Here is a 24470-nt window from a genome sequence, read left to right on the forward strand (position 1 = left end):
GGAATTTTTTTTTTTTTGTTTTTGACAGGCAGAGTTAGACAGTGAGAGAGAGACACACACACAGAGACAGAGAGAAAGGTCTTCCTCCCGTTGGTTCACTCCCCAAGTGGCCACTATGGCCAGCATGTTGCGGCTGTTGCGCTGCGCCCATCCAAAGCCAGGAGCCAGGTGCTTCTCCTGGTCTCCCATGGGGTGCAGGACCCAAGCACTTGGGCCATCCTCCACTGCCCTCCCGGGCCACAGCAGAGAGCTGGACTGGAAGAGGAGCAACAAGGACAGAATCCGGTGCCCCAACTGGGACTAGAACCCGGGGTGCCAGCACCCCAGGCGGAGGATTAGCCTAGTGAGCCGCGGCGCTGGCCCAGGGCTGTCTCATAGAACTTTCTGCAGTGATAGAAATGATCTATAACCTCTGCTGTCTGATACTACAGCCACGAGTCACCGCAGGGCAACTGAGTGCCCGCAATATGACTAGAATGCCTGAAAACTGAGTTTTAAGTTTTACCGAATTCTAGATTAGTTTAATTTGAAGAGCCACATTTGACTAGTGGCTTCTGTATTGGAAAGCAAAGATTTAGCCTCTGCAATACAGAGCAGATTGGGGAAAGGCTAGATTGGAGTGAAGGGCAAGTAGGCGAATGCCTGCAGAGGGTCAGCACTCAGGCTTGGTTCCTACCCTGGCTCTGTCACTCACTTGCTGAGAAACCTTGGACAAGTTACTCAATCTCTGGAAGCCATTTGTAAAAATGGCAATGATCATAATAGTTACCTCCTGGGATTACAGAGTTATTGACAGAACTAAACAAGATGATGCAACCATTCACTAAATGCCTGACTCATGGGAAGTGGCCAATAAATGTCCATTATAATTGTCATCTACAGTAGTTCTTTCCAAAGCTTTGAACATGGAGAGGCAGAGTAGGACACAGAAAATCTACGGAGAGATGGTTGCAATCCATCTCCCAGTGTTTCCTTAACTACAATCCCATAGGTATATTTGCTAAACTTTCTTTCCTTCTCTCTTTTCTGTGTTATTCTTCGTCTCTGTCTAGCAAGTGATTTCAGTGTCTCCTTACTCTTCTTACAGTAGGGACTGTTTTGTCTTTACTTAATTATCATACTATTATAGCCATACTATTATTATGGAAGACTTACATAATTATCACATGTGATGGACATTCACAATTATGTCAAAATAACATTTGTTGGATCTGATGAAGTGTTACCATTTTCCTGCTATGACTATGACATGCTAAGAGGCTGTCACCATAACACACGGCACTTATGTTTATGTCTGACTTTCCCTTATCATATTATTAGAGATAAGAAAGATGTATAAATGTTTACAAATGTTTTATAAGAGTTCTAATACATTATAGAGGTTTACTTTATTATGGAATGTAATATTTTGTGCCCAACCTAGCTATCTCTCTCACAATCTCTTCTGTTCTCTCGAAGGCTTAGGAAAGCAGGCTAGCATCTGGAGGCCTACCTCTTACACAAATAATGTTGCTGCAGCCTGGAGATGGTCAGCTGCTTAGAGAACAATATTCCAATTGAAGTAGCAGGTGTTTCACAACACAGAACCATTCTTGCAACTGCACTGAAGGAGCACCTTATCTCGGTTCAAGTCAGAAAGGGTGTTAATGAGACACACCTGGGAGTGAAATGATTCTCCCAGGGAGGTAAAAGAAAAAAAATGACAAATATTTTCATTGCTCAGCTACATTGTAGGACATGGAACACTTCTTAGATAACTTACAAGGGAGGTTTTTGAGGGAAAAGTAAACAGAAAAGGAATGTGGAGTCCTAAATGGAGAGTAATCCAACAATTAATGAGATTAGCTGGCATACAGTACAGTGGGCTGCTCTTAGTAACAGGTGATGACATGCCCAGAGGCACATGGGGCCTTTCACCAGAGCCACGCAAGCTTGTGTACTGCTCCGAATTTTTCTTGTGAATATGCTATTAACACTAGTGGGAGCTGTTTACATTAGATTTTTCTTAAAATCACAAGACCCACAATTCTGTAATCTTCCCCCCTCTATGGTCAGACTTACTTGTCATGTTTGGGGGAAGTTATCTTTAAGTGAATCATTTGCTAAAACTTGATTTTTTTTTTCAAAAAATTATAAGGCATTATAACATGGAAGTGAATAATTTTCTTCACTCTTTCTTTCTACCTCTGAACAATATTTAAGCCAGTCAAAGGAAATTAGTGTCTGTCATTAGTGCTTTCCAGAACACACTAGTGGTCTGTTTTTAGTTAGTTACTGTAGATTCCCAGATTTTAACATATGAAACTCTTGAAATAATGTCTGAACAAAGTGGGCAATTTCTTTCCAACTTTTTACTTTCCCAGGTTTATCATACTTGATCACCAAAGATAGTGGCATAGCACATTACTGAGGAGCTGAGACTTGTAACTGTGGGATTATTTAATCTGGAATGCCTTTGAATATCCATTTTCATGCACTTTCTACAGTCATCCCAACACTCTTACATAGTTCTATTTTTTTTTACAAAAGAAATAAGTGGACACCCTGGGAAATTCAAACACTAGTTTAGTGGAGCGCAAGCACCCTGAGGACTACAGAATTCATCCCCTTCCATGAAATTTGTTGGGAAGACTCTAAGAGTTGGAGCAACCTGACCCCTTTTCTACTGATTCTCTCCAAAGAATCATGCTACTCATAATGAAAATGCATGGAAAAGAATTCACAGTCTCCACTTGGCGGACAGTGACGGTGCAGGCACTCACTAAGTGTCAGACACCATGCTACAGGGTGGAAGCATCCTCATGCCAAAGCTCTGAATTATTCTTCCTTTCAGTTTGCTGATTTATAAACTGATGCTTTGAGTGTAGATCCGAGTTAGTAAATGGCTGAACCAGTATTCAAGCTCAGATATGTCGTACTGCAAAGTTCTTATTCAACCGCTACATTTTACTAGATTGTCTATACTGAATATTACTAAGGAAGGAAGGAAGCATTGTCAAAACCCTAGGCAGCAGTGAGATCCAGGGTAGTGACCGTCTTGTAATAATGATAGCTACCCTCTACTGAGTGCCTACCGTAGGCCAGGCATTTTATATTTGTCACTTAATTTGATCATCACAGTCACCTAACAGATAGGAATAATCATACTCATTTTTCAGGTGAGGGTACTAACATCAGAAAACTTAATTTTCCCAGTCACACAGTTGGCAAGTAGTAAAATGAGGCTTAAATCTAAGTGATTTGAAACCCCGCTCTCTCAGTCCTCTTAACATGAGTGCCTGAGCCATGGGAGTGTTCAGCAGACTTTGAGTGCATGATAAATGAATGAAAACATGAGTGATTGGGTGCTAGAATGGAGTATGTACCTGTTGCATAATAGGTAGGCCTTTATTAGGCTCTTAGGCTCTCAAAAACAAGCAAGAAACAAACACAAAATGTTCTGTTTTGTTCCAAAAGGCAGACTTGGGACAAATCAGTGGAAATTGCAGACTTCTTTGCAGCTTCCTGCACAGGAATCTGGTTGCACAAAGTTCATTGCCTGAATGACCTTCACATCTATGATCCAAAGAGTCTATGAGAGTCAGTGTCTCCATAGAGGCATGAAAAGGGTAAGAACATTCCACCCATGAGAGCTGCCTAGAAAAACAGTAACTGGCCACTGATAAAGAAATTATTATACTGGGTAGTGTTGAAGATTGTTTCCAAAAATGGCTGAAACTAGTCTCTTTCCTTTTACCCATTCCCCCTTTGCAAGAGGACTATGAAATTCCTTTCACTGAGATCTGACATTTCCCGACTCCTTGAAACTGGGCTAGCCTTGTGACTTGCTTTGCCCAAAAGGTAGCAGAAGTAATAGTGTACCAGTTATGAGTTTAGACTTCAAAAGGCCTTGCATAATTTCAATATTTTTCCCAAAACTCTGCGACTACTGAGCAAACAAGCCTAGCTAGACCAGAGTACTGGAGGGTGAGAAACTACATAGCTGTCACCTTCTAGAAGCAGGGTCATCTAGCCAACCCGCAGCTGATCACAGATGTACAAGGGAGCTCAGCTGAGACCAGAGAAACCACCCAGGTGACCTTACACTTGTGGACAATCATAAATGGTTGCTGTGCATTTCTCAAAGTGTATCCTGAGATGAAGGTAAGATACAAAGGGTGCCTGGTGTCCTAATCAGAACAGCTCAAGTCACTCATCTGCCTGCATTCAAGAAGGTATCCAGAGACTCTCCTCCAAAGACGTAGTAATAGCAACATAAATTGGGCATCTTACTATACTACTTCTTAAACCTCACATACTTCTTAAACATCACAGCTAATGAGAAATGCAGGGTTATTATTAAACTGATTTTACAGATACACAAACCACAGCAGAGTTTAAGGTAAAGTTAGGAAAATCCAGTCCAGGATTAGAACCCAGGAAGTCTATAGCTACATCCCTTGCTTTCACACACTATACTGCCTCTTGCTCTCTGACCCAAAGGGGAAGATTGTTTGCAGAGACTACACTTACAGCCACAAGACTTGGTAGCTGTAAGTATTTGCTGATGTTTTCTGAAACTTGGAACCTGTTATCGGGAAATAAAGTTTAAAAAGACTCATTACCAAAAGCAGAGGAGCAAGGAGACAAAACACTCCTTTTCCAAGAGAATCAATTCTACAATATGAGAGTTTCCATTCTACCCAGAGTTGGAAATGTGTGTAAAGCAAGCTTAGAAAAATATGTAAAACAGGGTTATGCAAAAAGCATTTTAAAATCAGGTTAATGTTAACTAAAACGATCTGAACAGATTGCCTAATCATTCCTAATAATCAAGATGATTATTTTTCTTCAGAGTCTCCCTGCAGCTCAGGATAGCTACAAAATGCTTCAAATCACTGTTTTTCTTGCTGAATGCAATGGACGGCCAACACTTCAACCATAATTAAATCAATCCAACAGGGAAAAAGCCAAGCAAAGTGTCTATTTCCACATTTTCCGCAGTCTTGTAGCTTATACTGCTCTGCTATGAGGTCTCTTAAATGCCAAATTAGATGAAATATGACCAAGGCATATCTCATTTTTTAGAAATTTCCTCTGCCTTGTCTATTTTTTCCATTGGAGTAGGGATTATGCTCTTGGCAGCATGCATGTTATACGCTTTGACAGCTGTAGAGGGACCTGTATCCATCATTGTGCTGTCACACAGAGTAGCTTCACTACCCTAAAAATCTGTTCTCTGCTTATGCCTCCATTCCTCCCATAAACCCTTGGAAGCTGCTGATCTGGGTACTGCCTACATAGTTTTGTGTGTCCAAGAATGTCACATATGTGCATTTTCTAAAAGGTCATACAGTATGTAGGCTTTTCAGGTTGGCTTTTTTCATTTAGTAATATGCATTTAAGTTTCCATCATGTCTTCTCATGGCCTGAGAGCTCATTTCTTTTAATGTCTGGATGTATCACAGTTGATTTATCCAGTCACCTGATGAAGGATGCATCTTGGTAGCATCCAAATTTTAGCAATTAAGGATAATAAAGCTGCTACAATGTAATGCATTTGATATAATGGTGGTGGGGAGTAAGAATCTCTGCTGCACATCAGATTGCAGGGGCAGGGGGGTGTAAGAGTCTCCTTTGCACATTAGACACTGCCTCAGACACCACTTATTCCGATCTATAACACTCGCTTGTACTTCCTTCTCCAAATGCCCACAACATCCAATGCTGGGCCCAACCAAAGTTAGGAGCTCCAAAATCCCAGCTGGGTCTCCCACGTAGGTGACAGGTACCCAACCATTTGAGTAATCACCTGCTGCCTCCCTGGATCACATTAGCAAGCTAGATCTGAAGAGGAGTAGCTGGGGTTTTAACTAGGCACTCCAGCATGGGATGTTAGCATCCCAAGCAGTGATTTAATCCACTGAATCACTAGGCCTGCCCCTCAATTTAGCCTTTATATGTGGTGAATGATGAAGACCCGATTTTATCATTTTGCATGAAGATATCCAGTTTTCCCAATACCATTTATTGAAGAGACTATTTTCCCTATTGTGTATTCTTGGTGCCCTTGTCAAAAATTAGTTGATGGTAAATTCATGGGTTTATCTCTAGGTCTATTTTGTCTGTCTTTTAAAATCTTTAACTCCTTTCTTTTTGTCAATTACCAATTGATTCAAATTACTTTCTGCTCTTTTTTTTAAAGATTTATTTTATTTATTTGAAAGACAGAATTACAGAGAGGTAGAGACAGGGAGAGAGGTCTTCCATCTGCAGGTTCACGCCTCAGATGGCCACAACAATCAGGAGCTAGGAGCTTCCTCCGGGTGTCCCAAGAAGGTGCATGGGCCCAAAGACCTGGGCCATCTTCCACTGCTATTCCAGGCCACAGCAGAGAGCTGGATCAGAAGAGGAGCAGCCAGGACTAGAACCAGCACCCATATGGGATGCCGGTGCTTCAGGCCAGGGCTTTAACCCACTGCGCCACAGCATTGGCCCCTATTTCATCTGTCTTAATCTCTGTACCATTCTATTTTGACTATGGTAGGTTTGCAATACTGTTTGAAATCAGAAAGTGTGATGCATCTAGCTTTTTTTTTTTTTTAACAAAAAGATTTATTTATTTACTTGAGAAGCAGAGTTACAGAGAGAAGGAGAAACAGAGAAAGCTGTCCTCCATCCATGCTGGCTCACTCCTCAAATGGCCACAAAGGCCAGAGCTGAGCCAATCCAAAGCCACAAACCAGGAGCCTCCTCCAGGTCTCCTACGTGGGTGCAGGGGCCCAAGCACTCGGGTCATCCTCCACTGCCTTTCCAGGCCATCAGCAGGGAGCTGGATTGGAAGTGGAGCAGCTGGGACTCGAACTGGTACCCATATGGGATGCCAGTGCTCTGGTGGACCCTTAACCCACTACACCACAGTGCTGGCCCCTGTTTCTCTTTCTTAAGACTGTTTTGGCTACTCAGGGTCTTTTGTGGTTCCATACAATTTTTAGGATTTTTTTCTAAATCTGTGAAAAAATACTTCTAAATTTTTAATAGGAAAAGCATTGACTCTGTAGGTCACTTTATGTAGTATGGCCATTTTAGCAATGCTAAATCTTCCAATATGTTAATTTATCCTACTTGTTTTTAAAGCAATTTTGAAAATCACATGCAGTCATTAGCAGCCCATGATGCCCAGGTAGGTATAAAATTGAGTTTGCATATAATGAAATTTAGTTATTGTCTAAATCACTAACTGTGGACAAGAAGCCCTTTTCTAGATAATAATTTAACCTGACAAGGTATAATGCTAGAAGGAAGGATATTAAATATTCAAGGTGAGCAGGTGGTAGGTATTGAAGCCACTACAAAGATCAACAGGGTAAACTCACATGCACAAAATGTAACTCAAAGCATTAGTAATGCTGAGCCTATTTTTCTTTAGCATTGTGACTCTCTATTTGCAAATGACAATACCAGAGCTCCAAAGAGGCAATCTTACACATCAAACTGTCATTAAAATATGTGCTCTTTCCAACAGTGTCATGTTACCACTGGGCTGAAAGTTTCACTTTTCCAGTAATACTGGTGGTAATAACTGGAAAGTATATTTCTAGCCAACCATAATGGCTACAATCCAAAGGTTAATTGCTATGTCACAAGCACTGTGGCAATTAAAGTAGAAAGCAACAGGTAATACATTTTAAGTGAATGTTTATTTTTAAGTAAAGGCTGTCCTCTTTGTCATGTTCATAGACTCCCCTAAGTTAACTCAGTGTGTTATTAATTCTTAATGTCACTTAGAGGATCCAGAGCCATGAGCAGAGCTTCTAAGACCCACGCAAAGAAAGGTTTGGGGGAGAACTTCAGCAGGGAAGGGGCCCATGGCACTGTTGGAACTGCTTTCCTCACAAGTTCTTCTCTTTCCCTCTGTTCTCTTCTGCGCCTCTGTTCAACCCAGCCTTTCCTAGTTGGAATCCCTCTGTGCTATCTGCTCTCCAAGTTCCTACACAGAGCCTCAACATTAGGTTAGTGGTCACAAGCATAAATTGGAGTTCCCACTTTGGCCTGTAAAGACCTTGGAAGCTGTCACTTCATCCTCACAATAAGTAAAATATTGAACAAACTGAAAATCAGCAACTTTTCTTAGCAGTCACTGGGCAGACTGCTGCTCCCTGGAGTAGAGAGACAAAGAAGCAGATACTTGAAAAACTTTCCAGAGCGGGAATGCACAAGCAGAAACCACCGAGGGAACCAGGACAGGGGAAGAAAGTCAGAAACTCACTGATGAATTGCTGGAGGCTCGGTGTGAATTAGTCTGACAGTTAAAAATCCCAATAGGCCTAAGCTTGGGAAACATAGCCATACTTCTGTGTTTTAACTTCAGGAACACTTTTGGGTTCTCTCACTGAAAATCAGAGAAAAACCCCCTCCTATATTCAGCAGGGAGAGGGGAAAAGGAACTATGTTGAAATATGCCAGTGCATTCTGTTCTTCACACAGCCCGCCTGCCCTCAAGGAAAACTACTTTACCAGAGCCCGATCGATTGCTCTTTATCGGAGTCTAATAACCCAGCGGAAAAGAAATATCCAACTAGCCCCTGATAGCCCTCCTGTCTCACTCAAGGAGGGGAAAAACTGAGAAGGTCACAGCCCAGGGCAAGGCTCACTAAGACTGAGACCTAATCATAGCTCTCTAGAATGGTTCCCCACCCGCACACCTTACCACCACAGCCCCAAGCCCTACTTCCCACTCTTCCTTTCACTAGGACATCATGTTCAGATCTTAACAAAAATCCTAAGGCATACTATAAAGCAAAAATCATAGTCTGGGAAGACAGAATAAGCATCAGAACCACACTCAGATACAGCAGAGGTACTGGATTTTCAGGCCAGGGTCTTAAAATAATTATGATTCATTTGCTAAAGGCTATAAAGGATAAAGGAGACCACATGCAAGAACAGATGGGTCATGCAAGCAGAGACATGGAAATTCTAAGAAAGAATAAATAAGAGGATTCCTAGGGATAAAAACATTGTGCCAGAGATGGGAAATCCCTTTGCTGGGCTCATTATTACTCTAATGGACATGATTGAGGGGATAGTCTCCGAGTTTGAGGCTATGTTAACAGAAGCTTCCAAAGTTGAAAAGAAAAAAAAAAAGACATAAAAAAGGAAACATAAGTCCCAAGAACTGTGGAATAATTTAAAAAGTAACATGTATGTAATGGGAATATCAGTTGGAGAAAAAGAAGAAAATTGAACAGAAGAAATATTTGAAGTAATAATATCTAAAATTTCCCCCAAGTTAATGTGTTTTGTTTTTTTTTTTGACAGTCAGAGTGGACAGTGAGAGAGAGAGAGACAGAGAGAAAGGTCTTCCTTTGCCGTTGGTTCACCCTCCAATGGCCGCTGCGGCCAGCACGCTGCGGCCGGCGCACCGCGCTGATCCAATGGCAGGAGCCAGGAGCCAGGTGCTTTTTCCTGGTCTCCCATGGGGTGCAGGGCCCAAGCACCTGGGCCATCCTCCACTGCACTCCCGGGCCACAGCAGAGAGCTGGCCTGGAAGAGGGGCAACCGGGACAGAATCCGGCGCCCCAACCGGGACTAGAACCCGGTGTGCCGGCACCGCTAGGCGGAGGATTAGCCTAGTGAGCCGCGGCGCTGGCCCCAAGTTAATGTTAAACACAAGTTCACACAGCTGGTAAGTGCTAAAGCTAGCCCTTGAACCCAGGAATTTTGAATGCCAAAGTCTGTGTTCTTACTTTCATGCTATTGAGATGAACTTTTTATATTGAAAATGCTGGTATGGACAATTGCCTAAATATTCCAAACTCAGTCTGACACAAAATCATTGTAGTTCATCACTGCTGGCTACATAATTAAATGCAATTACAGAGAAATAGGATTACTTCTGTGTAGACTAACGCTTACCAGTTTCCCCTCTAAATCATGTAACACGGGTTAATTTGAATTTCAACAGTATCACTTTAAAATGTCATTTCTGTGTTCAAGTGTTCTAGGCCAATCACAGAAAGTTTTGTTAAGTTTCTAAGAATTGGGGAGAAGTAATCTCCCTATGTAGAAACTTAGGGAGAAATATTCTTCCCATGTGAAATTTATTTGGCAACACACAAACTGTCCAGTTGTAAATGGTGTTAGCATTTCTTCATCATTCTTTCCCCAACATCAGGCCTACACCCTTGATAGAACTGAAGAGGAATTATCCTCTCCAGATGGAAGTCTTTCCCTCCACTTTGATGCTTAGCAGATTTCAAAATCCTTACATCTGGTTACTCGGTGGTGTCCTTTACCCCAGGTACTGAAATCTGACTTTTGTTGACGCTGCAGGATGCTTTTTGTGACAAGGACAGCTTCCATGTAAAAGGCACCTGACATCTGTCAAAGTGCTTCCAGAAGTTCATTTGCTTCACATAGAATTCTATCTACCACATAGGAAGGTCCTATCAATTAGACATAAATGCACATAAAGGATTTAGCCCTCTGCTGAGCTATTTGTGTTCCATAAATGCTAACCATCATTTTAATCACATTTGTGCACTGTATAATGACATTTTGGTCAATAATGGACCACATATACATTGACAGTCCCATAAGATTATAGAGGAACTGAGAAAGGAATACAAAACTAAAGAGGCAAGAGAATAGGAAATGGTAGGAAAGGGAGAAGAATGTGCCTTCCTCTGTTTTCTGTTACTGTAACAAGATATCCAAGGCTGGGTAACTTTATAAAGATAAGGGGTGTATTGTGGCTCACAGCTCTGGAGGTAAAAGAACTAGGGGTGCCACTGGCTTTTTGCTGGCTGAGTTCTGAGGTGGTGTGGGATACCACGTGGCAAGAGACAGGGTGATCACATGTGTATCTATCTTCTGGACTCTCTCTTTCTACATGGCCACTTGTATTCAATCCTGGGGGCTCTGCCACGATGTATTGATCTAACCCTAATCATCCCCTAAGACCCTACCTCTAACATCATAGAGTAAGTTTCCAGCCTCTTCATCCATGATTGGGATCAAATCAACACGAACCGCTGGGGGAGGACACGTCAATCATATCCAAACCAGAGCAGAAGCTTTGGCAGACTTCAACAAGCTCCTTAGAAAGTCACAAAACATGGACCCCAATACTGAAAGGTTTTCCTTACCAGAGAATGTTCATGGTGCATTACCTGCTTACATAGGAGGCTAAAGAAGAAAAACAAACAAATTAAGCAAACCACCATGAAGAGTGACACCTCCTCAAGAGCCTGAGGCAAGCCCCTCACAGGAGATGACAGCTCCCTGCACGTTACCACCCCCTGAAGACCCTCCAGTGAGACAAGAGCCACAAAGAGAGTGACTGAAGAGTTTGACCCTGTGTAGACCAAGGCTGCTGCTTACATATGTGTGTGTGTGTGTGTGTGTCTGTTTTGTTTAATTCAAGAAACAGATACACACAGAAATACTGAGTATGTCTTAGTTTTGAACAAAAAAGTTTAAAAGTAAAAAAAAGATATGCAAAATTTTAAAATAAGAGTAAAGACTATATAAAAGACTCTTGTCTAGCTGTTCAATGTTTGCATCTTAAGCTGTTATGAGTCAAAAACGTTATAAAGTTCATTTACATGCTAATTTTAAATTATTATTGAAAAATGCGATTCTTTTTGGGCCGGCGCCGCGGCTCACTAGGCTAATCCTCCGCCTTGCGGCGCCGGCACGCCGGGTTCTAGTCCCGGTCGGGGCGCCGGATTCTGTCCCGGGTGCCCCTCTTCCAGGCCAGCTCTCTGCTGTGGCCAGGGAGTGCAGTGGAGGATGGCCCAAGTGCTTGGGCCCTGCACCCCATGGGAGACCAGGAGAAGCACCTGGTTCCTGGCTTCAGATCAGCGTGGTGTGCTGGCCGCAGCGGCCATTGGAAGGTGAACCAACGGCAAAGGAAGACCTTTCTCTCTGTCTCTCTCTCTCATTGTCTAACTCTGCCTGTCAAAAAAAAAAAAAAAAAAAAAAGAGAGAGAGAGAGAGATTCTTTTTTATAACTTTAGGGTAGCCTAAGTGCCTGGTGTTTATAAAGTCTGCATCGGTGTACTGTTATATCCTAGGCCTTCATTCTCTCCACTCACTCACAGACTCAGAGAAACTTCCAGCCCACAAGCTTCAAGCATGATAAGTGCCCTATATAAGTTTACCATTTTTTTATCTTTTATACTCTATTTTTGCTATATCTTTTTTATGCTTAGACACATAAAAACTAATCATTATGTTACAATTGCCTAGAGTACAGTAACATGCTGTATCGGTTTGTGGCCTAGGAGCAACAGGTTCCAGAAGTAGGGAAATTTTTTTTCTGCCCACAGCCACTTTGATATTTATAACATCATGGTGGTGAGGCAAACAAAATTATCAACTTAAAAAGTAGCCTGCTAGGGGCTGGCCTTGTGGGCTGGGTATAGTGGGTAAAGCTGCTGCCTGTGATGTTGGCATCCCATATGGGCCCCAGTTTTTGTCCCCGCTGCTTCACTTCTGATCCAGCTCCCTGCTAATGTGTCTGGGAAAGCAGTGGAGATGGCCAAGTGCCTGGGCACCTGCCACTCAGATGGGAAACCCTAATAAAGCTCCTGGCTCCTGGCTTGGACCTGGTCCAGCCTTGGCCCTTGCGGCCATCTGGGAAGTGAACCAGCAGATAGAAGATCTCTCTCTGTGTGTGTCTCTCCCTCTCTCTCTCTATAACTCATTCAAATAAATAAATCCTTTTTTAAAAAACAATATTAGCCTGCTATAGATTTATCAAATTTTGAGTTCCACCTGCGGCTGCGTTGGCAGAACCAGACCCAAAGATTTTCCCACCCATGATACACCATGCAGCCCTGTAGGTCTGTCCAAGTTCGCTCTGTGATGGCCTAACTGCATTTCTCAGAGTGTCTCCCCAACGCTAGGCAATGCGTGGTCTATGTATTACCCTGACTAAACTGCTTAGAAACCAAGGTGCTGAAAGATAAGGTTATTTAGCTGAGATGATGTGAGGCAGAGTCCGCGCTAAAAACTAGGCTGGCTTAAGTTAAGGTTTTGCATCAGTAAACCTGTAGGATCCACTAGGATTGGAATTCCACTGTCCCTTGTGCTCTGAGGTAGCAACCCACCCTGCCTGATAAATAAGAAGAGTGGTGTTTTTTTTTTGTTGGTGGTGGGTTGTTTTTTTTTTTTTTTTTTTCCACAATTATCCAGGATGTTGCCTGCTTTCTCGGGTCACCGGGGCAACCGACTCTACAGAGCAAACTGGCTCTGCTTAAGGATTCTCAGGTCTCCAAATCCGAAATTCAGTGGGTTCTTTTCAAAGGAGCCTTTACCTTGAGGCTCACCAAGAGCTTCTAAAAGTCCTTCGCCGGTGAAGCCCTCAGGGGCTGGAGAGCGAGAGAGGGCACGGCCCTGCGCCTCGGGTGCCTTCACGGACCGCAGGGCGGAGGGGACTCCCCGGCCCCAGGCCGTCCCTGGCACCCGGACGGTCCCCCGCCCCGTCCGACAGCCGCCGAGCCGGGCCTGCCGGCGCAGCGCGGGCGGGGCCCACACGGAGGACCAGTCCCGCCGCCGCCGCCGCCGCGAGCCCGGACCTGCCCGCCCGACCTGGCGGCGCAGTCTCGCGGGATCGCTCAGCTCTCGCTCCCCGTGCGGCTCCCCCTGCGGCTCGAGCCCGGACATTCCCCGGAGTCGTCTGTGGTCGCGCGGGGCGGTGGGGCTGGACGGGGACGGGGAGGGAGCGAGGCCTGCGACCGCTGTCCGAGGTGAGGCTCCTCCGGCCCCGACTGGGCGGACGGCCGGGCGGGTCCTGAGGGGAGCGGGGTGGGCCTCGAAGGGTGCAGGGCGGGCTGGGGCCGCGTCCGGGGTAGGGTGGGCGGCCCAGAACCCGAGGGTGCCTGGCAGTGGCATCCGGGATGGGGCGGGCGGGCCTGGCGCTTGGAGCTGCAGGTGCGGGGAAGGCGCCGGCGGGACGGCCGGCAGCAGCCCAGGTCTCCAGAGAAGTGGGGGCAGCTCCTGAAAGGCGACGCCGGGTCCCCGTGGCGCGCTGCAGGCCGGGACGCCGCGGCTGCCCGGCTCCAGGCCTGGAGCAGGTGCCCAGGAGTGGGGCGCTGGAAGGGGGCACCGGTGCGCTGGGTGGAGAGAGGGGGAGCTTATTCGTCATTCGGGGCCCGCACCCTTCTTTCCCCAAGGACTTAGGTGGCCCTCCCAGGACAGATGGGCTCACGTTCCTCTTTGGTGGGCACCACTGCCCCTTCCCCCACGCCGGCCCATGAAAACCATACCACTTACTCACTCCTAGAAGTCCCCTTCTAGGTGACCTTTTGAAAAACAGGAAAAGTATATTTCCTGAAGACTGTCACAAAACCTGGCTCTTTAGAATCTTTAAAAAGTTTAAGAACTCTTTAGATTTGAAGAATTCCCCAGGACCTCAGATTTCTTGTGCATAATAAGATTCCCACAAGAACCCTTATATTTTACGATTCTATTAATTCCTGTTAACTTAGTCCTAACCACCACCATTACCTTTTTTCTCCAAATCATTCATGCTGTGCGCACCTTGGAGCCTGAGTTCCATGGGGCACAAACTGCCATCAGTCCCTACAGATGAGGTGTATCAGCAAATGACACCGTCAGCTAATAATCATTCGCTTTTTTTGTTGAAAACTAAGACACAAACACACACTTGGCTAGGGCAGGTGCAGAGTATCTTGCTACGATGGAATTTTCCATCGTTTTCCGCAGTTCATTTCCCAGGAATGAAAATCTGCACTGTGATATCCGCATTGGCGTTTATGACAAATATTGCTGATACACCCTCTTGGTTGTTTTTACAGTAATTGACCCAGAACTCATTTTCAGGAAAACAGCTTCCTTCAAAATGGTAAAATAATGAGATGAGGACTTTGAACATTTTGCCTTTGGATGGGAATCCTCTGAGGATGAAGAGAGCAGTTAACCTAAGACATGTGGTAATATCAGGAATTTGAAGACAATGGACATGTTTGCATTTCTGTTGACAAGTATGTTTCTACCCCTTATAAGGGGGCACAGTCTCTTCACCTGTGAACCAATTACTGTTCCCAGATGTATGAAAATGGCCTACAACATGACATTTTTCCCTAATCTGATGGGTCATTATGACCAAGGTATTGCTGCTGTGGAAATGGAGGTGAGTGGTTACATTCTTCATGCCCTCAGTGAAAAATAGTTGATGCTCTGTTCTGGAATAAACTAGAAATATACCTTTATTTTTAAACACAGCAGGAGATTCCTTCACATTTTGGACAAGTCATATTTTGAGCAGTTTTTTTGAAAATTAAAGCTCCCTGTTACTTTGTATTTTGTGTCATTTGGGTATGTCTTTAGTGAATTTGCTTAAGATAGGGTTTGTTTTAATAATGAAAGATGATTATGAATAATACCTAAATACCTTATACCTGGCGAATATTTTGCTTTTCTGAATGAAGTATGGTAGTTCCTCTAGAAATGCAGTTTTTTTTTTTTTTTTTTAATTCACAGAACATACAGGTATAATCTAGATTGCTTGGAGTAAAAGTGAAGCAATTTACATATTTTTGTAAAGAACAATTTTGTTCATTTGGCATAGTTTTCCTGAAGCCAATTATTGGGAGGCTTTGGGACTGCAGATAGTGTTTTACTAAAAAGTGACTGTTTTCTGAACATAGCACTTAAATATTCTTCATAAGATAGTTATTAAAAGAAACCACAAGTCAGGCAAGAACAGTGTCACTAAAGATTGCCTTAGGTGCCTCAGTTACTTGCTTCTGCTTTAGAGAGATGTAAATTGCTAGGGAGGTGTGGGAAGAAAGAGCTACCTGTAGAGACAGGAACCTGCTCTCCCATACAGATCTGTTAGGCTGATAAGTCTCATGAAGGAAAGAAGACAAATGGGTTGTTTTTGTAGTTTTTCTCTAGAAAAACTTTCTGAGAATGGTTAAGAGCCATTTTCCCCCTCCTATTGTTAAGAGATGAAACCCCTATGTATTTAATATAGATTCTATTTTTAAAACTGCCTAGATCTGCTTTTGCAGCTTTGAAGGTCTTCCATTGTTGTTCGTTTGAATAGTTGGCTGACTACCTCATTGTAGACTCATATCTAGAATAGGAAAGCTTTTTAAATACTAAGTGGCTGTAATTTAAAAGGATATTACAAATAATATTATTACAATTTTCAGTGGTTTTTCAAACCAGTGCAAGATATCCTTTTGAACGCTGAACAGATGATACATTGAGACTTTCACTGACTAATCAGAAGCCTTTTGATGGTTTTATTTTGACTAAAATAAAGTATGTAGTAGGAATACTGTCAAGTGATAATTACATCATTCATTCACATTTTTTTCTGATGCCAATATGTTTTATAACTAATTTTGAACTGTGTTAAAAATTTTTTTGCTAAACTGGTTTCCTCCCTAACAGTAGCTACATTTTAGTTTGCATTTTGGTTTGAATGCCTACAATGATCTTAAAAACTCTTACCATTTAGACTGAAGTTCCTTATCTTAGAGTGCCATGATAAGGACAGGGGAGAGAGGCATCATTGCTATTGAATACCTATAATTATAAGATGGTAACAACTACTTTTTGACCTGCACATGTCTTTTTAAAACCAATTCTTTCAGACTTAATTAAAAAGTTTGTTTTTTTTTTTTTTTTTTTTTAACTTACCAAGCTTCTTTCCCAAGTGGTTGTGTGTCTGGGCTAATTATCAAGAAGGCTTTTTGTTCTTCCCTTCTTTATTTGATTGTCAACGTTGCCAAATTCTTTATTATATAATATTTCTCACAAACTAAACTTTCTGCCATCCAACTTCTAATGAAGCCCTACCCTATGTAGCCTCCAAAGTCAGACACGATTGGGTGTATTTAGGGTGTTACAGCCGTACACCTAAATTTCCTCATTGCCTTTACTAATGAGGGTTTTTTTTCCCCCCTGTAAATCATACTGCAGTGTGTTTAAGGATACAAAAGAAACAGGCCATCAAACAGTCATTTAATACCAGTATCAACCTAATCTTACAGAAGGAGAAAGGGATAGAAGGGGGAATGGAAAGGTAAAATATGAATGATATCAACTTGACTCTGACTTTTCATCACTACAAATAATTTTTATTTTTGGTCTGTGGTATTGCGCTTTTCCTTTTGCCCATTTGTAGTTGTCTTCAGCCAGCAGCATTCTCTTTTAGTTCCTGTATTGAATGACCAAGATCTTATAATTTGAAAGTTTTTAAGTGACGCCAAAGATCACACAATCCTTCTTCTTTTGTGCCATTAACTCTTTTTCAAAATAAGAGGATTTTTTTAATTTAAATAAGTAAAATGGGTGGTATAGTGGAAACCAATTATTTAGAAGTATACATCTGTATGGGGTTCAGGTTAAGAACTTTGAACCCTTTATTATATAGGTGAAGAAACTGAACCCCAGGGAAGTTACGATTTGTCCAAGATTTGAACACTATGAACTGACAGTCATTTCATTCTGGACCATATGTCATCTTTAACTGTTCTTTAACACCTTTGACTTTATTGGATAAGTAGGACAGCATTTCCTAAGATCCAGAATATAATGTTTCAATTCCGATCTTTGCTTCATTTTTATGAACTTCATTTAGATAAAAATTGAGTGACTTTTTTTAAACCTCTATTTAGCTCTATCTCTCTCCTTCTCTTCAGTGTCTTGAGTACGAAGTTTTGTTAGATCAAAAATAAAATCCCTAGCCTTCTGTCTCTTTCCTCTATGGGTGCCAAAGTGATTTTTTTAAAATGCAAATCTGTACATTTAATTTTGGAATTGAAAATCTTCATCATTTCCCTAAAGCTGAAGAAATACAGGCCTGGTTTTAAGATGGTGCCCAAGACTCTTCATATGAGACCCTGTCCAGCCTCCCATCTTGTCCCTTCCCACATTGTGTACTCTGTTCACCAAATTGGCCTATTTTTAAACTCAAGTGTGTATCACTCCCTCCCCCCATGGACCATTGGAGATATTGTAATCTCTTGTGGACTCTCTACCTACTCTTACTCACCTGCTCAGTTCCTTCAGGTCTCAGTTAAAGCAGTTGTTTTTAGTGAAGGCCTCTTTCACCTTTCTTCCAAGCGTATTTAATCAACTTACTCTCTGAGCTTTCATAGGACTTAACATATACAACTGACCTCATACAGTATTGCAGTTATTTACATTCGCTCTCACTAGATTATGAACTTGTTGAAGGCAGGAATGGTGTTTATTTATCTTTATCCCTGATGGCTTACATGAGCACAATACCTCTGGGCATGGTAGATTCTCGATGGACACTGAATAAAGAGAAAGGTGGTTTTACCTCTTCCTCTAAATCAGCAAAGAAAAATTTCCCCCTAAATCTTTGCCTTCTACCTCTATTGCAGTGTCCAAGTTAAAACTATTCTGATATTTTTATGTGGTTTTCATGTCATCCTTTTTTGTTCTGCTTCATCCTAGCTTTAATTAAACAAATTAGTTCACATTCTCTATTTTCTCTATGAGCTGTACACATACTTGTTAGAATTTCAATAATTTAATTTAATTTTTAACCATCTCTGTTTGTTTATATGAAATAAAATGATGAATGTAAAAATTCATCATTTGTTTGAACTGTTGGATTATAAACTATATGTGTCACAAATCTTTCAAATATTATACTTCAGTACTTCAGTTTATGACTGTAGTCCAGGGAACTCCTAAATTATAGCTGCAAATACCTTGGCTTTTACTAAAAATGTGTTTTATAGATTCTCAAAGGAGCAGCTTGGGTTTTCACCTTTAACCCAATTGCCTTTGATTCCTATTGGTCCCTGTTTAATATCCAACATTTACTGGGAGTTAGTGTTGGGCAGAGGTGCTGAAGAATTATTTGATGATTAGGGCAACCAATTGTATCTTCTTTGCCACCAAGAATTCCAAGTAAGTCAAAAGATCTATCTCATTCCTCTTTTGTTCCTCAGTTTTGTTTTTTATCAGCTAACCTATTATAGAATTTAGACACTTATGGTCATTGTGATTATATGAAGTGGTTTAGAGCAGTGGCTCTCGAAGTTCAGTTCATAGGCCAGCAGCTCATTAGCTTGTTAGAAAGTTGAGTTGATGTACCCCACCCCAACCTACCCAGTCATCATCTGAAGGGAGAGTTCAGGAAACTGTTTTAAGAGGCTGTCCTAGTGTTTCTTAGGAATGTTAAAGTTCAAGACCCACTGCTTTAGAGCAAGCGTTACAGACTTTTCCTGTAAAGGGCCAAATATTTCTGATTTTGCAGATCATATAGTCTCTGTTCAACTCAGCAATTGTGGCACAAAAGCACTCACAGGCAGTATCTAAACAAATGAGTGGGGCTGTGTTTCAATATTATTTACAAAAACAGGCAATGGACCATTTAGCTTGCTGAACTTTGGTTTAAGCTCCTTGAAAGTGTTTTAAGGATACTATATCGTGATAAATAAATATCAGTGTGAATGTTTATCATTGTTCCCTGATTTATATGTTGTTTACTTTCCACATAAAATTTTTAAGTCAAATTTATCACAACCTGAAAGTATCTGTCTGGGATATCCTAGTTCTTCAGTTTTGTTTCAGAGACTGCTTGAAATAAGGAACCTAAATTTTTTCTTTATTATCTGAACCTGAAATCACTTGTATTATGCAGAGTTAATTTACAGTTCTGAATAGTAACTTGGCTTTGAAATGAAAAGGATGTTGTACAGTCTAACTCTCCCAAGTGGAAAAACAAATGGTTGCCGGTTTTCCTTTTGTTTCGTATCTAGAGCATTGTTTCTCAGATTGTGAGGTTGATGTCCCATGAGAGACTGATTTCATCCAGAAAGGGCTGAGACTGATCTAGGGAAAATGGAAACAGGAATATTGTATTTTTCTTTTTGAATTGCCTTCATTGAGGTCTAGGCAAAAGCAAAGCCATGTATTGTGTTTGGAACAGCATGGGGTCATTCCACTTTTAAATAGTCTAAAGGGAAGTGAGCCAAAAAACACTTTCCTCTCCACCTGTTAATGTGTACTATTAAAATGTCTCTATACAATTAAAAATAAAGGATGGAGAAGAAATGGATACGCAAACTTTTAAGGAAAAAAATCTGTTTCTAGATGGTGCAGTGGTTTTAAACATTTTCATTTTTCTGCTTTTAGAAGAGTCTAATGGACCTTTTCCTGCTGTCATCTTTCTTCCTTATTCTCTGCCCTTGAAAACGCATAGGCGAGGAAAGAATATGTTTGGTGTAATTAACTTCTTTGTTTCTCAGGGAAGACTCTGAAAATAGCTTTAGCTATTCTGAAAGTAGGTTAGCAGTCATGTAAAATGACATAGATATTGAGAAGTGTTTCAAGTCAATTGAATAAATAACACTTTTGTGTTTTAAATGTAGAAACAACAAGCTTACCTTCACTGATGAAACTGTTGCTGTAGTAGGGAAAGTACTGTGCTTTCTCTGGGTCTTCAAAATCAGGGTAGGTGTGTGATGTGTGTATGTACAGAAAGGATAATATTTCTCCTGGGAGGCTCTGCTAGTAGGAACAGGTTCCTATTCCAAACCTGTGTTCCACAATCTAGGAGATTATTAGTTGTGCCCTTAAGAGAGCCTGACCACAGACGGACGCAGTTCTTTCAGGCTGTGAAGGGAAGAATCAAATCATTTTATCATGGGGAGCTAATTGGTCCTTTCCCTGATACATCTCATTGAGACCAGCTAGTGTTTGTTCAACAAATATTTGGATGCCTCAGTAAATAAATATTGAAGCACTAGTCAGGCCCTAGGAATACTATAATGAACCACACAAACCACTGTGCCCTCATGTAATTCATATGCTGATGGAGGAGCAACCTGTTTTTGTCATTGTGCATTTAGCTCTAGGTTTTAGCAAAGGCTTATTTTCTTAGATTACTTTTTGCCCTTGGCTACTCATTTCCAAAGAAACACTTTTAGACCTATTTCAGTATTATCTCTCTCTATTTCTTTTGTTTACATTTTATAGATCTTTAGTTATTTTAACTCTGAAAAGTGATCCTCCTTCCTTTGTGGTTTGAATTATTTTCTTCTTTTTCTGTGTATTTTCCATCTAAGATGTGGTTCCTGTAAAATAATTGATTAAGAGAGTAGCAGGTGGCTCACAGAATCAACAGGTAGGCAAGATTTCAAAAAGCTCAGACTCCCAAGGAAACAAGCTACAGCTAAGACCCTGACTCAGAACGATCTGGCAGCTTTGTAAGCAAGGAATGTCAACGAGGGCAAATATTGGATGGAAGGGGTCCAGGGCACTTTTTGACACTAAAAAAGTTGGATGAACCCTCTGGTGGCACCACATTGAGAGCTTAAGGTTGGTGGCTGCTCTGCTTCTGGCAGCTACTCAGCAGTGGGCAGATGAGCTTCAGGGAGAAATCTGTGCTTTCAGATCTGGGCACTCCTTCCTGCCACCGCAGCCCTTTTGTTCCTGAGCATAATAAGCAAATACGGGAGAAAAGGCTGATTGACATCCACAGAGAGGATTGTTTAGTCTATGTGTTTAAAAGCTTCCTCTGTATTGAGGCCTTTGGTTTACATTCACGTCAACAAAAATACTTTACAATTGTGCTCCTAATTTGGAGAATTCTACTGTCTCACTACTTTTTCAGACTTAATCACCAGTTCTCTAGTTTGTTCCTTATAAATCTTTATCTAGTTATACTAATAGCTGTAGCCTATCAATCAATGTAACTTCCTACCTCAGACCATCTTTCTACTGAAATGTAGACAATACATGGTGATTCAGTTCTGCCCACCAGGGCCAGCTCTGAGTGCAATTAGAATCCTGTAGCAGTTTGCTGTTGCCTAGGGCCAGCTTGTATAAACCAGGCTAAAATTGTTTCCTCATCAGTCATTTGGTCAGAAGGAACTCTCCATAAAGCCACAGGTATGTTTTTTTTTTTTTTATTTTATTTTTTTTTTATTTTTTGACAGGCAGAGTGGACAGTGAGAGAGAGACAGAGAGAAAGGCCTTCCTTTGCCGTTGGTTCACCCTCCAATGGCCGGCGCGGCCGGCGCGCTGCGGCCGGCGCACCGCGCTGATCCGATGGCAGGAGCCAGGTACTTCTCCTGGTCTCCCATGGGGTGCAGGGCCCAAGCACTTGGGCCATCCTCCACTGCACTCCCTGGCCACAGCAGAGAGCTGGCCTGGAAGAGGGGCACCCGGGACAGAATCCGGCGCCCCGACCGGGACTAGAACCCGGTGTGCCGGCGCCACAGGCGGAGGATTATCCTAGTGAGCCGCGGCACCGGCCTCACAGGTATGTTTTAAGGATAACACAGAAATATGGCAGAAGTTAGTTCTGAGAATGTGAGCAGTGTGCTCATGCCACTTTTGCTTGTCTTTAAGATTTTCATTTGAAGATGGAATGTTGTTGGGCACACCTGGCATGAATAGGTGATTTTTCTCTCATGGTAGGGAGGGGACCTCTAGTTTTTTTGTTTGTTTGTTTGTTTTTTTAAAGATTTATCTTCTTATTTGAAAGTCAGAGTTAGAGAGAGAGGGAAGGAGAGCTCATTTTCCATTCACTGGTTCACTCCCCAAGTGGCCATAACAGCCAGGGCTGGGCCAGACCAAAGCCAGGGGCCTAGAACTTCATCTAGGTTTCCCCAGACAGGTGGCTAGAGCCCAAGTGCTTGGGCTATATTCTGCTGCTTTCCCAGGCACATTAGTAGAGAGCTGAATCAGGAGTGGAACAATTGGGACTCGAACCAATGCTCATGTAGAATTAACATCGCAGGCAATAGCTTAACCTGCTGAACAACATGCCAGACTCCCTCTAATGGTTTTTTACTTGGCTACTCCTATCATGATTGACTTATCTAGGAAATCAGTATGGTAATTGTGTTTTTACCAAATAGAGCTATTAAAGTATATACATGTGGACTTGGAAATTACAGTGGGTTGAGCTTGTAGTCTTACTGAACCACTATCAAGGGCTTGTTTATCATCTAACTTCCAAAAGCCCAGCGTCTGAAGCTAGCGCACTACTGAAGAATCTCTGAGAAGTAAACTCATATCATTATGTCTTAGTCCTATCTAAAATAATGTTCTTTCCTTCTTAATCTAGAACCTTCAGAAACCAATATAAGTCAACAGTGTCTGACAACTAATTTATAGGCCTTTTTTCCAAATGTGATTTTGACTTGACCATCCCAGGACATGGTGGGCTGAACCTCTAGCTTTTTGGTTGGGACTTTGAAGAGTGGTGAGGTTTGGGAATGTAGCTATTCTTACAAAGTAAATGGTTTGGATGAGGTTTGCCTACAGGACTACAAGTTCAGAGCACTGTGTGAGCACTCTAAATCGTGTTATGTGTCCCCATACTGCTTCCTAATCAGAGTATCACTAGATGTCTTACGAAGAAAGAAAGCGAATATAACTGATAGACTTTCGCAACCTGTAGGATTGAACTGTGCATTTAATTTTCAACTTCTTAAGCCTCACATTCTTTTCATTCTTGTGTTTTGCATCATACTTTGAGTCAAGAATTCAGGGATACCAGTTGGTGTTTTTTTAGATCAACCAGTGCCATTAGAAGCCCTCACCCCATGCTACAATCTTTGAGTGACTCATGCTCTTCATACTGTTTTCTGGTTCTCTGGCATCAGCCACTCATTGAATCTCTCCAAAACCTTGTCTTCATTGGGCACATCATTTTAAGAGGTACTTAGAATATAAGTGATTACAAGGATAACTCAGTTCATTTTTCTGCTGCAATATGCATTGGGTTTCCAGGTTTCCATTTCTGATACCAACAGAATATCCACTGCTTTTGGCCACAGTGAGGCAAGAATCCTCATTCTAGAATTCCTTCCATTTTTCTGAGGTCATTTGTAGTGCATTCTCTGTGTAATTTCTATACTAACCAGTCTTCCTGGTGATAAATAACAGAAACTAACTTTGGTTAATTTAAGCAGGAAATGGACAGATATTAATAGCACATAGAATTGATGAAGTGGCTGGAGAACCAGGTCCACACTATAGATGAACCTAGAGAACCAGTGCATGGCTCAGATCATGCCATAGGATCAGTTTGTCACATGTCGCAGTGCCGATGTCATTGAACACTTCCTGAAGCATTGCCACGGGATACTTGTTTTGGGACTGCAGCTGACTCATTTATTCTGTTGCACAACCCTGTCCCCAAGAATCACAATACCTGGAGTATCCAAATGGCCAAGCCTATGTTTCAGTTGACAGGTTGAGTTTCTACATTTCACCTTAGCTTCTGTAGAATCTCACCTACTTTAGGATTCCCAAAAATAGACTGCTGGGTAGACAAAAACAGTACATATTCACTCCATGAGCTTAATGCAAAACTGAGTTATCTGTCAAGGAGTGGATATCCTTGTAGTACTTAGAATTATTTTGTTGTTTATCTCCATCTCTGCTATTCAGGTCTTTTTTACTCTCTTCATAAACTTTTAAGCCATAAGTACACTTAGAGATCATCC

General features: G+C 41.9%; 1 protein-coding gene across 2 annotated transcripts in view; it reads left to right on the plus strand.

The window, feature by feature from the left end:
* The first annotated feature begins 13495 nt into the window (after positions 1-13495).
* FZD6 (frizzled class receptor 6) overlaps positions 13496-24470 on the plus strand; it is a 36452-nt gene continuing 25477 nt past the window's right edge. Inside the window, exons 1-2 of one of the 2 annotated variants that reach the window (XM_017341467.4) lie at positions 13496-13736; positions 14833-15142. In XM_017341467.4, coding sequence (XP_017196956.2) covers positions 14966-15142 — 177 coding nt within the window. In that variant the 5' untranslated portion in view covers positions 13496-13736; positions 14833-14965. Of the gene's footprint in view, positions 13737-14807; positions 15143-24470 lie in introns of both variants that reach the window. The other variant, XM_002710725.6, reaches the window with a different exon arrangement.

Source organism: Oryctolagus cuniculus, chromosome 6 (assembly GCF_051225735.1).
Source record: "Oryctolagus cuniculus isolate XC-2025 breed Fujian yellow rabbit chromosome 6, ASM5122573v1, whole genome shotgun sequence".
NCBI classification, from domain to species: domain Eukaryota; kingdom Metazoa; phylum Chordata; class Mammalia; order Lagomorpha; family Leporidae; genus Oryctolagus; species Oryctolagus cuniculus.